Below are 16,030 nucleotides of genomic sequence, written 5' to 3'. Positions count from 1 at the left end.
GGTGGGGGCCGAGGGGGGCGTTCCCAGGAGCTGCTAGCCGGCGCTGACGGCTGAGTGTTGCCGAGTTTCAAGGCGGGTTTTTCCCCTTCTTTTGGCAAACCGCTGTATCAGGCACCTCATTTGCCATCAGAGTGGGAGTGTGTTTCCGCTCTTTTTTTCCCCATGAAAACAACACAGAACAAAGCCTCACTTTTAAAAATGCCATGATATTTTGCCACCGTTATGAAAATCTGTCAGCGCCGTATCTAATCTTCTGGTGCATAGAATATCAAAACAAGCGCCATTGAAGGGATTGTACTTCTGTTAATACAAAAATGTCAGTTCTACAGTCTTGGAACCAGCTGCCATCAGCCTCTTTCCAAATGGAAAAGAAAAAGTAATAAAGTTTCCTTTCCCCCTCTGCTTGTTACTGTTCTTCAGGCCTGACCTTCATAGGAAGACCCAGAGTAAACAGCGCCTTGCTGAAATCTTGCGTTCCGAATACTCCAGCGGGATGGAGGCCAGCGTCACCAAGGTCAGAGAGCAAAACAAACACGCAGGGCCCAGCAGCCAGCCTCGCGGCGCCGTCCGAAACCAGCGCCCAGCCTTGGCCGTGGGAACAAACTAAAACCGAAAGCCTCACGGAGGGACAGCGAGACTTCCCAGAAAGTAGTTTTAAGCTCTGCCCCCGCGGGACTGGGCCTCCGTGGATCCCGGAGGGGGCGTCCTGTTCTCTTCCGAGGAGCCTTGTGAGGACGAAGGGTGCCGCCCCCCCTGCAGACCCGGTGACCTGGTGACCCGGTGACCCGGTGCGGTGCCGAGACACGCCGCAGCCTGAGGGGTCAGGGGGGCGGGGGTCAGCACGGGATGGATTAGCCGCTAACCTGCCTTGTAGGTCTCTCTCTCGGATTTATTCCATCAGTGCCCGTAGACCACGTGGTGCCACCACGACTTCGTGTAAAAGACTAATGTCCTTCGCTGCAGCCGGGAAGGGATTTGATCCCGCCTGGCGATGACATTCTGAAGAAGTTTCACAGTTTACTTCAAGCTGCCCTCTCAATGCATATATTGGCCTGAATTTTGTAAAATGAGATTTTAAAAGCTGGATTGAACCGCTAAAAGAAGAGAAAAAAACTATTTATCAAATCATCTTCTTGGTGTATAGATGCTTTATTAAAACGGACCAAAGGAGCATTTGGTGTGGGTCCCGACCGCCTCCAGGGGTCTTCTTTCCCGTGCGCAGGGGGCTCTAAGCACCACGTCGCAGTCGCGTGCAGTGCTCTCTCCTCCTTGTCCAGGGAAATTGTACTTTCTCAGGACTAATTGATTTACTGTTGCCTTTTTATTATTTGCGTTTGAAGTCAAAGGGCACCAGTGTCCTGAGCTTTTCCTCCCATCGAGTCCCCTCTTGTCTTCCAGAAAGGTCCTGGGGTCTGTATTGTGGCCCAGGCCACAGCTGCCCCTCCCCCATTGTGTTTCCTGGGAGGTTTGAAAGGACCCCTGGGGCATATTGATTTCCCAATAAATGTAAGATTTGGACACGGGTAACTCCAGAGGGGTCCGAAGGAGAAGGGGGGAAGCCTCGGCACCTCTCTGTGCGCTGGGCAGTGTCCTCTCCACTTTGCCTCCTGTCCTCAGTCCACCCCCGCACCCTGAAGTTACTGGCATGGGTGTCGAGGCCCCACTTCTGTAGACCCTCCAGATCACATGAACTCAAGGGCCAAGGGAGGACCGTGAGAGTTACAAGGTGGGCTGTCTATGGGGATCTTGGGGATCGGGGTCGGCGTCCCTGCATCCATCCCTCGGGTGTAAGGTGAACTTTGGCTGGCACCACACCAGAAGGGACTCATCGTAAGGGTGACTGTGAGCCTAGTAAGCCCTGGTCCTCTGCAGGAAGGAAAATGTGACCTCGCAGACCTGGCTGTCACATAGGAATTAAAAGGAACGGTTGGTGAAATCTGTAACAATGATAATAAATAAGTCAACCTGCAGCACAAGTCACACTGACTTTGGACAAATCTGCCACCTTTCTTTTATTTCCGTGTGTAATGGTCCACGTGATTTGGATGAGAAAAGGAGGGATCAAACTTTATAAACAAAACCCAGCTGTGTGAGAAACAGGATTAATGCCAGTGATCTAGGATGATCAAAGAGGAACCCTACTCTTTAATTTTTTTTTTCCCCATAGTATTCATTCCATTAAAGGGTGAGTCTGCAGAGTTCTGCACTCCTGGTGGGGGAGAAGTGCCAGAACTGTGCAAAGCATGTAAGTGACTGTAATTCTGAGATGGAAACTCACTCTTACTTCGCTGACACTTAGGTGAGGGTTTCTTGCCATAGGTGCTATGTGGGCCTGTTTCTAAGTAGAATCAAGGTATTACCCCCAGTTAATAAAGAAACATGGATTTAGCAGATTTAGGGTTAATATTATCTAAATTTAAATAACCTTAAAATAAATCTCTTTCTTATTATGGCTCTTGACAGATTATACATTTCAGGCATCAATTAGGCAAAGCTTTAGCCTAATTCCACTGTACCTATTCTAATTTTGTGTGTATTTCCAATCGTGCCTCTTTTTCTAATTTCTCAAACTTACCTCTTTCTCTGTGTCATAAGCCTGATCCCCATATTTAAAAGTCAGAGAATCTGGACATTTCATGGAATGTTGCAGCCTAAAGCTTTTTCCCCTCATGGGCTTGTAAAATGCTTTTTTTTTTGAATCCTAGACATCTTCATGTTTGCAACCCTTAGCGGCTGCACATCTTCAGAGGGGGCCCCCCATTCTCACGCACTGAAGGGCAAAGAGCCCTTGGTGAGTGATTAAGGCAGCGCTGATGCAATGCAAACGGCATTTTCCACTCTCAGAGAAGCAGAGCCAACCAAATCTCGGCAAAGGACATTTTGACAAAGCCCAGTGGATTCCTTTGATTTTTTCCCCCCTGTGGTGAGGGGAGGAGAGATTTAGGGAAGAAAGGGGAGTAAATGAGAGCCCCTTAAGGCAGGTGGATCCAAACGGCTAGCGCCCTCGGTGTTTAGCACTTGAGCCCCTCAACGTAAAGTCAGCAGAAGCCGTTAAAATCCAACCATCGCTTCCAAGAGACAGAAATTTAAGGCTTTCTTTCCACTGGAGAAGTTGCCCTGCTTGCAAAGGGCGCTCCACTGGTCTCGTTAAATTGCCTGCATGACCATGACGCCTTACCTCTTAATCTGCTCCACGAGAAGAAAAGTTCGTAGCAAAGCCTTTCAGCGTGCTGGCGGCTGGGCACCCCTAAAATCAGCTCGACTTCTCGAAAATGCCCAGAAGCCTTGCAGCAAGGCTGGTTGGGGAATCTCAACTTCTCCACTTTTTTGCCCCTGACCCCGTGGAGTCTACGTTTATAAGCTGGGGGGAGGTGTCAGTGGAGGAGCAGAGACACTACCCTCTCAGTGCCTCTCCTGTTGTCTTGCCTGCTGGGGGTCTCACACAATTCTTCCCCCCCCCCATTTTAAATGAGAGTTCACCCAGCCCCAGGGTTGGGAACCGAGAAACCAATTTAGCCTTCTAAATGGATGAAGGCCGAAGCCCACCTCACTGCAGAGGCTGTAAAGTTATTATCACAGATGGGAAGTGCAGGACAATTTAAAATATTGTAATTATAAACTTGTAGGGAAGACTTGTTCTTCATTAATGTAAGATATGAAATCACCTCGGCGGTACAAGGACAATTACATAGTTGGGAATGTGTCTGTGATTTACACGGCCGCTGTGTAAATGTAAGGGTGGTTGCTCCAGTCTATGTCCTTCACTTACACAAAATGAAAAGCACACCAGTGCAAGTTGTCCTTTGATAGATTTTTAATATGATTTTAAAGAGTTTTGTTTGGTCTCATTCTTATTCAATGAGATTAATTTAAAGCACTTATCCCCTGGGTTTAAGTCAATCCATGTAGGATTTGGGCAGGGTTTGTTGCATGGGGGGTTTTGTTTGCAGGAGACTGTGAGAGACTCCTTTCCCACTTCATTAACCCTGAGTTGGGGACGGTCCCCCGTCACCCCCCACCCCAGCCAGAGCTGGGGATTTACCAACCCCCATTCACATGCAAAAGAACTTGAAAGCCAAGGGGCTCCTTGACTTAATTAGCTGCTGTGCATTTTGCAAAATTAGAATAATACCCTCACCATCCCGGGAAAGAAGAGCGGTGGTGTGAGGGTGTTGGGCGGTGGGGAGGAAACAGTAGCAGGGTCCGGCTGGGGTTGGGGGGGGCGGTCAGCGTTTAAGGAGAACCCCACCCCTCCTGGCCAGGCAGTCCTCTCCGAGAGCAATCCTGCCGCAAAACTGGGGAGAACTCGGCGTGCCGGCCCCCAAACTTGCCAGCCCTGGGCTGATCCTGGGAGTCTGAGCTGCAGGTGGTGTGTGGGAGGGGGAGCACCTGAGCCCACCTCCCCAGAGAGGAACTGCCTGTGGAGGTGACCTTGGCCCTTTGAACGTGAACCGGAGGTCTGGAGTCTGGCTCAGAACTTAAAGCCCTCTCCTGAGACCCTTGGAGTCGCAGGCTGGGGCCCGGCGGCTGACGCTGGGATCTGGCTTCCCTCTGGGTCGCATCCCCCGCACAGTCCCCGCGTGAAGGGGGGAGCGAGAAGATGCGGGAGTCGGGGGTGACCCGGCGACGTCAGGTTCCCAGCGAAGGCTCGTCGGGTCTTACCCGGTGCGGGGGGCCGAGAGCCCCGTCGGCGAGTGCGAGCGGCCGGGGCGCGGGGCGGCCGGGGGGGGGGGGGGGGGGGGGGGGAGTAGCCTCGGAGTCCATCTGTCGCCCCCGCGCCCGGCGGGCCGGTCACCAGCTGCCGGCGCCCTTGTCGTGGCCAGATGAGCCGCCTCAGCGAGGGCACCGCAGCCCGGCCCGCAGCCCAGCCAGCCCGGGCGCTGACCCCCACCCCGGCCCCCGGGACCGGCTGAGCGTCCAGCAACCAGATGGGGAGGCAGGGGCAGGTGGGGGGCAGCGTGCTCTCCTCACCGTAGAGATGGGAAGACTGAGGCCAGGGAGGAGGGGAGACCCCTGCCCACGACCACAGCACCAAGGAAGAGAGGGAGACGAAAATGCTTCCTTACTGAGGGCGGAAGGAGCCCGAGTCCCAGAAGGGGAAAATGAATCTCAAGGAGGGACGGGGAAGAAGGGCCGAGCGCGGACCCACCGACGGAGCGCGGACAGGCGCCTGGTCATTTGTAAGAAGTTTATTTCGACATTTAAAAAAGAGAGGGAATCCGAGGGGCCTGGCTGCCCCCCGGACGGAGGCTGGAGATGGGGACTGGGGGTCGGGGTAGGTGGGCAAGTCCCCTGACCCCTTCCTGCCCCGCCTGGGAGGAGGGTGGGCACAGGCCACAAACTCACTGATTCACGGACACAGTCACGGGCTCATGGGTCACGAATAAATAACTTCATATACACTTTGCACACGGTATGTACAGCTCTGCCGTCGGCCCTGGAGCTGGGGGGAGGGGCGGGGCGAGGCTCCACACTCCCCTTCGCCTCCGCGTGTCAGGGCTGCGGGGAGAGGGCTTGGTGCACCGCTGGAGCGTGGAGGGGGAGTGCGAAAGGGCAGCATGGGGGTCGCCCACCTGCACCGGGGAGGGGCAAGGGGGCGCGGGTGGGGAGTGACGGGGGCGGGGCGTGGGGATGTATGTACCCCCGGCGGTGGAAGTGGCTCCCTGATGGAGTGGCTGGGAGTGAGGACGCCGAGGATGGTTAGGGAGACTCAGTCCGGGGGTCCGGGACTCAGAAGACTTGGCATTTGGCCCTTCTGGGGACACTGGGCTGGACGCCAGGGAGGGCCGGACCGGGGGCCCCTGGGAAGGGGCGTTGAAGCCCCGCGCCCTCCCAGAGGCAGGCGGAAGGGGCCACGGCGGAGCCCCGGAGCGGGGGCCGGGTGCGCCGCGGGCCGGCGGGCGGGCGCTTCACCGAGGCTGTGCGGCCCTCGGGAGGACGCCGGCCAGCGGGGGCAGCGGCGGGGGCGGCTCGCTGGCGCCCTGGAGTCCGTGGATGAGGATGCGGGGCACCAGAGGTCTCTGCAGGGCGGGCGGCGGCGCGCTGGGCCCGCGGTACAGATACAGCGCGGCGCCGGGATCCAGGTTGGAAACTAGACTCTGCGGGTAGAAATAAGGCGACGGGAACATCCGCTGGAGCGCTGAGTAATTGCCTGCCTCCGCCAGCAGCTCCAACCCCACGGCCGTCTGTCGCTTCCATTTAGTCCTAGGGACCGAAGTAAACGCGTAAGGCGGGGTCAGAACTGTGGCGCCCGGAGACCCCTGCCCCTCACGAGTGCTTGCCCCAGAGCGCCTGCAGGGGCACCAAAGGGGTCACACTATAATTCGTTAATAAATAGCGGGCTGCCAGGCCCCGTCTAGCGGGTTACATGCATCGGCTCCTTTAATCTTCCACCGGCCTTCCGTGGCTGTTAACCCCACTTACAGATAAGAGAACTGAGGCGCGGGCCAGTTTTCAAGATGGTCTAGGAAGAGGAGACCCCGGGTTCTAAGCTAGGCTGTCTTACCCCACAGCCCGGGGTCTGCCCTCGCCACCCTTTGCTCAGGGGATCGCAGACTGGGCGCTTGGGGCGGGGTGTGGGTGCTCCCGCTGGGCATCGGTCTCCTGGGGAGGCCGGAGGAAGGCGAGATCGCCCCGGACAGGACGGCGGGGGCGCGGGGGTCGGGTCGCCAGCTGTTGGGGGGGACTCAGTTGATCCTCCCAGCGGCACAGCCGGCCCGGCGGAGGCCAGCACAGCCGCGGTACCCCAGTTGGAAGCTCGCGGGCCGGAGACAGCGACGGGAGAGGATGTGCGCACGGCTCTCTCCGCCGCGCGGCCGCGTCCGCGGCAGTCCGCACGCAGATCCGAGGCTTCGGGCGAGCCCTGCAGTCTGTCTGGTCCCGAAGCCGGGAGGCTACCAGCAGAGGGCCGGCTGGGGTTAGGGGAAGGCAAGAAAGCCGAGGCCACACTGGCTGCCAGGGCTGCGGCCGGACTCCTGTGCGCACCTGGCCGGCGAGGCGGTCCCACTGAGTCGGACTCAGCCGCACCGGCCCCGTTTCCCTGCCTGAATTATTCAGCATCATCATAATTGTGTAATTACTGTAACGGGCCTTAATTATTGATGCCCGGAGCAGTAATCAGGTATTTATTATTAATGGGGCAGCGTGTTCTGAGGCTTGTTTATGGAAAGCACCGTTCCGGCCTCCGCTAAGCGTGTGTGGGTGACTGTGGTGTATGTGTGTTTGTATTACTGAGTTGCGTCGATGTGAGTGTGTGACTGTGGGTTGAGTGTGTGGCTGTATGTGTGTGCTTTGTACCTGTTTGTGTTTCTCTTCATCCTGTGAATGTGTTGGGGAGGGAGATTAGGAAATACCAGGTTCAAGACCAGTGCCCAACACCGATTTCCCGGATCCCCAGTCCCCAGGAAGCTAGGGCTGGGCCCCTTCCCTCCTTGCGTTTCAGGGCTAGAAAGGCTGAGGAGGCCAGAAGAATCCCCCCGGGAGAGCTCAGAGCCACCCCCTGCCCCCCAGCAGCTGCCCGGGCTGGATGGGGGTGGTAGGACGTGGCTAGGGTGGGCAGGCTTGGCCCTCCAGTGGCCCACATGTCTGTCTGTCCACCTGATCGACTCTAGTCCTGTCTCTCTCCCTCACCGTGGACTTCGGGCAAGTCCTTCGCTCTCTGAGTCCTCAGTTTCCCCAGTTTTACAGAACGGGGAAAGCTCAGGGGCCCTCCCTCGGCACATCAGATCATGTACTGGTGGGTCCCCTGGAGGGGCAGGGAGGAGAGCGGAGGGGACCCTTTCGACCCTGTCCCCCGCAGCCGGGCCTCACCTGCGGTTCTGGTACCAGGTCTTGACCTGCGTGTCGGTGAGGTTGAGCGAGGCTGCGAGCTCCATGCGGTCCTGCACGCTCAGGTACTTCTGCCGCTCAAAGCTGCGCTCCAGCTGCGCCAGCTGATGGTCGGTGAAGGCCGTGCGTGCCTTGCGTGGCTTTTTCAGGCGCACCGGGGGACTGTCCCTCGAGCTGGAGATCTCCCGGTCGCCCTCCTCCTTCACTGTGGAGACACAGCCGCGCGTCAGGGCCCGGCCTCGCCGCCACCTTGCCACCCCAGCCGGCGGCCCGTCACAGTCGGTCGTGTAAATGTGGCTCCCAGTCCCATGGAGCCGCGGCAGAGCAGCTCAGAGCTGGGACCTCCCAGCCCCCAGGCCGAGGAAGACTGACACCTCCGGGGAGAAGTAACCCAAAGCCGAGAGAGAACTCAACCCCGCTCCCGCGTTGCACCGGCGCTCCCTGGAGGGATTAACGGGATCCACCAAGTGGACCTGACAGGGGAGTGGAGAGGAGGGGAGGGGACCCAGGGGTTCCAGCCCGGTGGGCTGTGCGGATGCGTGCTCAGGGGTGCAGGACTGTGCCCCAATTCTCTGGCTGCATCCAGGCCAGGAAGGGAGGACGCTGAGGGCCGGAATCTGGGGGAGAAAAACCCTCGTGGAGGGACAAAAACCCGTTCACCCTGGAGCGGACCGTGGTCCTGGAGAACAAATAATTGCACCCACATCTCGCCTGGCCCCTGCACGGGTGTGAATCTATAGAGATGGTCCCCCTGTTTCTTAAACTACAAACAGCGCACAGCACGGAAGGCGAATCGCCCGGGCGCCCAGATCTGGAAGCATGAAGCGCTTGGAAAAATAAGCGGCACGTTTGCCCCTCGGATGGGCACATCGCAGAGGTCCGTGTTTCCTTGTCAATACGATGCCTACTGTGGCTGTCTTGTGTTTCCCCCTGCCCCGCCGAGTCGGTCAGAACACCCCAGCAGGGTCCCTGCTCCTGAGTCGCAAGGATGGGACCGAACAATGTGGTTTCTTTCTTCCCCAACACTTTCCTTTGGGGTTGACGGCACTGCAAATGCACACTTGATCAAACAAGCTCACTGACCTCCCTCCTCCTCCCCCTAAAGCGATGATGCGACCAGAGACCACCTCCCCAGAATTGGCAGTGGGGTTTGGGGCTTCCCTTCCTCTCTATATTTTCCTTTATGCTGAGTTTCATTGAGCGTGGCGTTTGCAGTGACAGGGTTCAGCTGAATGTGAGTTGATTTCTCTCTGTAGGAAACAATAATCCGGTTAATTGAGCCACTAGGGAGCAAGCCTTTTCAACCGGAAAGGCAGCGTTTGGAGGCCGGGAGGGTGCCGGGCGCCGGGTGCACCCAGGCGCGTGAGCCGGTGGAGTGCTCGCTGGGCTTGTGAGAAACCGGGGCCCGTGCCTGCCTCCTGCCTCGTCCAGGCCAGTGCGCAGGCCTCTCCCTGCCCTCCTAGGCTCCGGCCGCATTGGGGCACGGCTGCCTCAGGAGCTGGGGGTGTGTTGGGATGGGGGGAGAGGGACTTGAGTTCTGTCTATTATGCCAGGCAGGTAAAGTTTAAACAAGTTCAAGGAAACAATTATCCAAACCTCAAACTTGGTATTGTGGAAAACTTACTTTTTGACCTGATTGTCTGGACTGACTATTTTGGAAAATCCCCCATTTCTCAGGACTGAGCTCCGAGGTCGGGGGTGGGGTGAGGGTTGAGTTTGGGCTTTTTCTCGAATCCCTCTCCGGCACAGGCTGGAGCCTTCAGATATGCACTCGCCGCTGTCCAGCCTCAGCCTCCGAAATAGGCTCAGCCCAGATCTCAACGCCTCAGAGTTCCAGGCCCACCGACCCTGCCTGCTGGGAGCAAAGCGCCGGTTTCATTTCTCCACGGATATCAGCTCTGGCAGGAAGACTGCGCGCGCGGCAGACCGCCTTACTTCAAAGCCCAGCTTCTTTAAACGTTATGCCGAGGAAGCTTTGTACCAGAAACTCGGGATGGGACTGAGCTTCCCTCTGTGCCCTCTTTGGAGGAAACGACTGTTAGCTTGTTAGGTGGACAGGGGAATCGCTTAGATGCCCACCCCATGTGTCTGTCTCTCGGCAAGATTTCCTAACGTGGGTCCTGAAAAAGTCGCTTCCACCTTTGAGAAATGCTCCAGACACTGTCTCGGTGGTGGATATTCTGCTGCCTCTTCACCCCGGGGTTTTGGCGGTGCAAAGGCAGCGGTGCCTAGGGGTGGGGGAGACCTTCCTCCCTCCTCAGCTCCAAACCTATTTAAGCCGTATGTGGACAGCTGGCCCTCATCACCTCCCTGATCAGATATCATCAGGGACAAGAGAAGAAAATTGATATTCCAATTATCTTAAACGAAACCTCTCCTCAAAATCCCACCTACGGGCAAGAAAATAAAAGGAGACAAGAGCCGAACCCTTTCACAGCACCAGCACCAGACACAAGCATGCAGGGCTGGTGGGGGTGGGGGGGGTCTCGCCTCTTACCCTAGACATAAAACTGGAGTGTTGTGGCTGAGAATTATAAAGAATAAGATATGATGTTATACATGTATATTTACGTTGCCTCCCTTGCTTACCCCTCCTCCCCACCACGCACCTGTCTTTCTCCCGGGCAAGTTTTCCTTGCCTCTCTAAACAGGCCGTGGGGGGAGGAGGAAGGGTCGCTGGGCCACATGCGTCTGGACCTCCGTCCTGGGTGCTCTAGCCCAACCTGCCCGTCTTCTAGGCACGAGTTGCCCAGTGAGGCTGACGGAGGCTCCACCAGTTGTGTGGGGAAGTGGAGGGAGTGAGATACGGAGTGGGGCCCCAAAATGGGTTTTGGTCTGAGGTCAGGGCGTGTCCACAAACGAATTCTCTGTTGGGAAGAGAGTGTTAAATGAACATTCCGAAATTTTTGCGAAGACGTAGTGCGAGTATAGACCGGGAGGTGTAGGGCCCCCAAGACAATAAAGAAGTAGCCTTTATAGGGAAGTTTTAGCTCATGGAAAGGGTTCTGGGAATTAATTATAAGGCTGAAAGAGCTCTGAACAGCCTCTGCCAGCCCCTCATTTTCTGCTGGATGGGGACACAGGGCTCTCTCCCTTGCAGCCCTGACACTCCTTCCCTTCCTGCCTCCTGACTTCTTCCTAAGAAAGAACTTTGCGCCTCTGGCCTCGCCAAAGACCTAAAGTCAAGGCAGTGGGCAGGGGAGAGAAACAAAATTAGGGAATTCTTTCTCTCCTTCTCTTCCTTTTTTCCTTTCTTCCTTCTTCCTTTCCCCTTTCATCTTAATCCTGATCTCAGCTCCCTGGTTAAGACGGGATGGAAAGGAAACCACAACAATGGACAGATTCATGGAGGTGAAAACGCAAGTCAAGGGGAAGCAACCCCAGGATAGGCTGGGTGCCGGGGAATCTCTGGGTCCCACACACAGAACCTGAAGTTGATAGCTCAATGCACTTAAAATCAAATCCAGTGGGAACAGCTGGGCGGGTGCAGAGACCTCCCCTCTCGAAGAGACCTCTGAACCCGCTCCGTGCTTTTGCGTGATTCCCCAGGCCCAGATCACACCGGGGCCAACGGGAGGGAAAGCTCAGTTCTCCTCCCCCCCTGGAAATTCAAATTAAAGGGTGGAAAATTCTGACTGTTCTCAGGGCTCCAGCTGAAATTTCCTGCTAGGTTTTCACCCTTATAAAAGGGGGTTCAAGCAGAAACCTTTGGGTCTTCCGTTGCTTCTGCAAGGTCTTTTCCCAGAGAGCCACTGGCCTGATAAGAACTTGCTTCTGCCCACCAGTGGGTTGGAGAGTCCACCGAAGTTTGGAAAGTTTGCTTTGTGCGTTTTGGGGAATCTCTCCTGGGGCACACAGCGTCCCTCTCCTCACTCTCTCCGCTGGACTCTTTGTTGCTCGGAAACATAACCACAGGGCCGACTGAAAGGCTCAGACAAGACCGACTGCTGAGCCTGGGCCCTGGGGGGAGCTCCGAGTGAATATGTGTACGTCCCCACGTGTGTGCATGCCTGTTTTAGTAACAGTGTTCAGAAATATAGCATCCCCCCCACCCCCAAGTTTTCAGCTCGCATTTTCTTACCTTTATACTCAGAGTCCGATGAGGCATTGCTGCTACTTTTGTCCAGCTTTTCTCTAAAGTCCTCCCCGGCCTTGGCCGCAAGACGGCCCCCAGGCTCAGGAGCGGCTGGCTGCCCGCTGCTAGAGTAGGGTGCACAGGCCGCGAGTGGTTTGCAGTCAGCAAGGATGTCCCTGATCAGAAAGGAGGAGCTCACGGTGCGAGACTGGGCTGGGGCTGAGAGCTGCCCAGGCTGCAGGTGGGAGTCCAAACCTGGGCCCGAAGCCCCGCCAGGCCGCGGGGCGCCCGTCTGCAGACAGTCCCTTCCTGGCGAGGCTGGTGAAGAGCAGTCGCTCTCCGAGCGCGGACTCAGCTCCAGGGGCGAGCGGCAGTCCCCGAGCAAGGGGTCCCCCTTGGGAAGGGCGGGGCTGCCCGCTCGGTGGGAGAGAATGGAGTCGATCCCAAAGCCATTGGAGCCTTCCATAGCCACGCTGCGACCTGTCCTCCCCAAAAGCTCCCCACCCCCCCCCAACCCCAGCCGCCGCTGCCCCTGCCCCTAGCTGCGGGCTGGCATGGGGAAGGCGGGCAGGGAGCCTGCGGGCACCTTGGATGGAGTTCAGCCTTAGGGGAGCCCGGGAGCTCTGGGCCAACCTCCTCTGCGCATTAGATCCAAAAGGGCTCAGCGCGTCTTCTGCAGCATCGCGCCGAGCCGCCGAGCCGAGGGGGGTGGTGGGAGTGTCAGGGAGAAATGGGAGGGAGGGTGCGCCAAGTTGGGGAGAGCAAAGGGGGAGACGGACGGCCTGAGCTCCCCTTTGGCACAGAAGAGATGCGAGGACGTTGGAATCTAAATAAAGAAGGGCTTTTGAAAAATCCAAACTGGACGCTTCCTCCAGGCGAGCGGTGGCCGAGGGCAGCGGGGTCAGCACCGCGGATAGCAGCGGGCCCGAGCCGCGCTACCAGCCGGGGGAACGGAGCGCACCTGGCGGCGTCAGCACCGCGGATAGCGGCGACGGCGGCCCTCGGCGCATGACGCTCCCCACCTGGCCGGGGAGGTCCTCTCTCCGCGCTCCCACAGCTCCTGGGGCCCGTCAGCACCGTGGACAGCACCTCCCGGCTCAGCTGTTGCAGCTCGCAGCCCGTCCTCCGCGCGCGCCTTCGCCTCCCCCCCTTCCTTTAAAAAATGAACTTGTGTCACTTTTACTTTGGGGCTAGGGTTTTTTTTTTTTTTTTTGGTTTCTTTTTTTTCGTTGTTTTTTTTTTTTTTAAAAGGGGACTCGCCCACGTGTCCCCGGAGTGATGACGCTGATTGGCTCCGGCCGATTTTGGGGGTGATGTCACGGCTCCGCAAGCCGCTGCCCGATTCCTTTCGGTTTGATTAAAAGAGACACTGAATTAATTACAGCACGGACCCAACTGTTTACCGGCGATTTCCACACGGTTTGCTTTCATTAGGTCGGTGATGTGGCTCCTAATGAGGGTGATTAGCTCAAGGGGGGTACAGGCTGGCGGGGAGGGATCCAGAGCCCGGCTGCCGCTGCCAGTTGGGTTGGAATGTGAGGTTTCTTAAGTTTCCCCCTACACTTTCCCACAGTTATTCAAATTATTCGTCCGCCAGGCTGTCAAAGATCCCTTTTCTACCTCCACCCACCCCGCCACCCCGCCGTTTTCTCTTCCTTCAGCAACAGAAAGGGACTAAATCCAGCAGAAAAAGAACTGTGTGTGTGGAGAAGATATTTTAATTTGTTATGTTGTTTTAGGGCGTTTCCGTCGGGGTCTACATGTTTTCCGTGCAGGAAAATTTGCAGCCCTCTCTCTGACCTCTTTGGACCCCGCGGGCCTGGTAGGGGTGGGGAAAGCTCGGTGTCTGCACCTAGAAGGAGCCAGAACGAGGGCTTCACTGTGGGGCGAGGGTGGAAAACGTGGGCATGTCGTGTCTGGGACGTTAGGGGGACCCTGAGAAATCCCCGTGGCCCGAGAGAGGCAGCGCAACGGACCCCAGCCCAGCCGATAGCCTCTCCTGTGGCGCGTGTCCCGGGATCGGGTGTTTTTGTACCTCTGAACAGCAACACGCGAGAGCTTCTGAGCGCGAGTGTAGACATCTGCAAACGGCTTCTCATTTCGCACGGAGCCGGAGCTCGCCCGAGGATTTATTTTCAAAGCAGCGCTGGAAACACGGTCTTTTCACTGTGAATAACTCTCCCCGCACCCTCCCCGGCTCCTCCACGACGCTCTAGTTCTGTGCCTTTCAGGGTTCGGCCTCCGGTGCCGGGGCGCAGGGCGGCAGGCAGGTCTGAAGCGCGTCCGGGGCCTGGATCCTCTCGACACTACCCCAGGGATGGCGACGCGGGTCTGCGGTCAAAGGGCGGAGGGAGCCGAGCCCGCGCACCTGCAGCCGGGCCCCGTGGGCCCAAGGCGCCCTTCGCTCGCCCAGCGCCCGGAGCCCAGGCCTTTCCGGGCGGCCCGCGCGCTCCGGGCCCCCTCCCCAGGGGCCCCCGGAAAATACCCCGGCCCCGTGTCGGGCTCAGCTCTGAGATCTCAGCGGAACAGTGAGGCGCCAGAACCCCCCAAGCCCGAGCCCCGGCCCGGGAAGCCCCGCACAGCCGGGCGGAGCACAGACTTCTCCCTCGGGCGAGGTCGGCGGTGGCCTCCGGCCCGGCTCCCCGCCCGCTCCCCCTGAGCCTCCCGGCAGATTGGAAGCGGCCTCGCCGGGCTGGGGCCGAGGACGGGCGGCTCCCCGGGGACGGCGGGCCCGGCTCGGCTGCAAGCTGTCGGGGAGGCGGGAGGGCGGGCGCCGAGGGGCCCCCGTCCTGGCCCGGCGGCCGCGTCAGTGGGCGCCTCCCGTGGCGGGGCCGAGCCGGCCGGTCCGTTCCTTTTCGTTTGGTTGATGGGGAGGAGAGCATAAATCACGAGGACCCTGGGCTGCCCTCGCCCTTCCCGGCCGGCCCTCAACTTGGGCCTCGTTTCTGCTCTGGGCGCCTCTGGAGACTCCGCTCCCCTCTCCACTCTCTCACCACCACCCCCCGCTCCCGGCCTGCGCCCGCATCTCAGGAAGAACCTCAGCTCCCCCAGACCCCAAAAGGTCCCAACTTGGGTCAACGGGCCTGTCATCCTGGGCCTGTTAGAGATCCTGACGCCCCGGGGTCAGGATCCGCGGAATCGGCTAAGCCTCGAGCAAGTCTGGTCCTGCTCTGCCCGCCGGCGGTCCGAGCCGCCCCTGCCCTGCGCGGACTTGCATCTGTCGAAGCACGGGCTTTTTCTGGCCTCGGGGTCTTAGGCGGGGGTTTGGATCCCGGGCCCAGCGAAGACAAGGCCTCTGGCGGCGCAGGGCACTGCGCGGGTATCAGAGCTGGAGCGGGTGCGGTGTGGGCAACGAGTAAGGGCTGGGGAGGGAACCTTCTACGGTGGAAAAAAAAAAAAAAAGCCAAGAACCCCAACCTCCTGCAGCCCTAGCCGGCTTCTCGGCGCTTCTTAGAGCCGGAGAATATTTAACAGGTTGTTAGTATACTATCATTAGTATTGAATTATCATAGTCTACTGTGAGATAAAACATGCTGTGCCATTTATTCCATTTGGAATTTGGATCCAGCCCTCTCTCGCTAGCATTGTTTTATTCCTGTCTGGGGGTTTCCAACTCCACTATTGTTCCTCCTCCTTTTCTCTTTTCTCCATCACAGGGGTGGTTCTTGCACCTCAGCGTGTCCACAGCCTGAGAGGTCTGTGTGCACTCACCTGGGCTCTCGTTTAGCTGGGAGGATGCCCAGGAATTGGCCTTTTACTAAGCGTCCAGGGATCCTGGGTGGGTGATCCACCCCTCCCTTTGAGAAAGGAGTCTGGTGGGTCCTGGAGGGGTAGAAGTTTCAACAAAGCAGGGTGTGAACCACGGCAAGTTACTTAACCTCTGAGAACTCCATTGACACGGCAGGAGACAGACCTCTCTCCCCCTCTGTCCCCGCTGAGCCCCAGCCCTCTACCTTAGTGGTCTTGCCCACCCCCCTCCACCCGGGGAGAGAAGAGGCTTGGAGGACTCAGGGGAGGGAAAGGGAATGAGTGAGATGAGGTCCCGTCCAGGCCCAGGCTCCCAGGACACCAGCACCCAGACCCCTGTTCTGGGCTCCAACACCTCCCCCCCAGCCTCCCACTTCTCTT

The 16,030-nt window shown here is 58.0% G+C and overlaps 2 protein-coding genes across 4 annotated transcripts in view; one reads left to right on the top strand and one right to left on the bottom strand.

The window, feature by feature from the left end:
- Positions 1-1,187, top strand: part of DDX31 (DEAD-box helicase 31) — a 72,707-nt gene extending 71,520 nt beyond the window's left edge. For all 3 annotated transcript variants that reach the window (XM_036854865.1, XM_036854864.1, XM_036854866.1), the window contains one exon: positions 421-1,187. In XM_036854865.1, coding sequence (XP_036710760.1) covers positions 421-607 — 187 coding nt within the window. In that variant the 3' untranslated portion in view covers positions 608-1,187. The remainder of the gene's footprint in view (positions 1-420) is intronic.
- Positions 1,188-5,611: 4,424 nt separating this feature from the next.
- On the bottom strand, positions 5,612-13,038 carry BARHL1 (BarH like homeobox 1). The gene is made up of 3 exons (XM_036855872.1): positions 11,909-13,038; positions 7,810-8,032; positions 5,612-6,204 (listed from the first exon to the last, which is right to left on the bottom strand). Exons 1-3 carry the CDS (start codon positions 12,366-12,368, stop codon positions 5,910-5,912), a joined length of 978 nt encoding a protein of 325 aa, XP_036711767.1. The 5' UTR covers positions 12,369-13,038; the 3' UTR covers positions 5,612-5,909.
- Positions 13,039-16,030: the final 2,992 nt, after the last annotated feature.

This window comes from Balaenoptera musculus, chromosome 6, assembly GCF_009873245.2.
Source record: "Balaenoptera musculus isolate JJ_BM4_2016_0621 chromosome 6, mBalMus1.pri.v3, whole genome shotgun sequence".
In the NCBI taxonomy this organism is placed as follows: Eukaryota; Metazoa; Chordata; class Mammalia; order Artiodactyla; family Balaenopteridae; genus Balaenoptera; species Balaenoptera musculus.
This window is presented reverse-complemented; position numbering and strand designations above follow the sequence as displayed.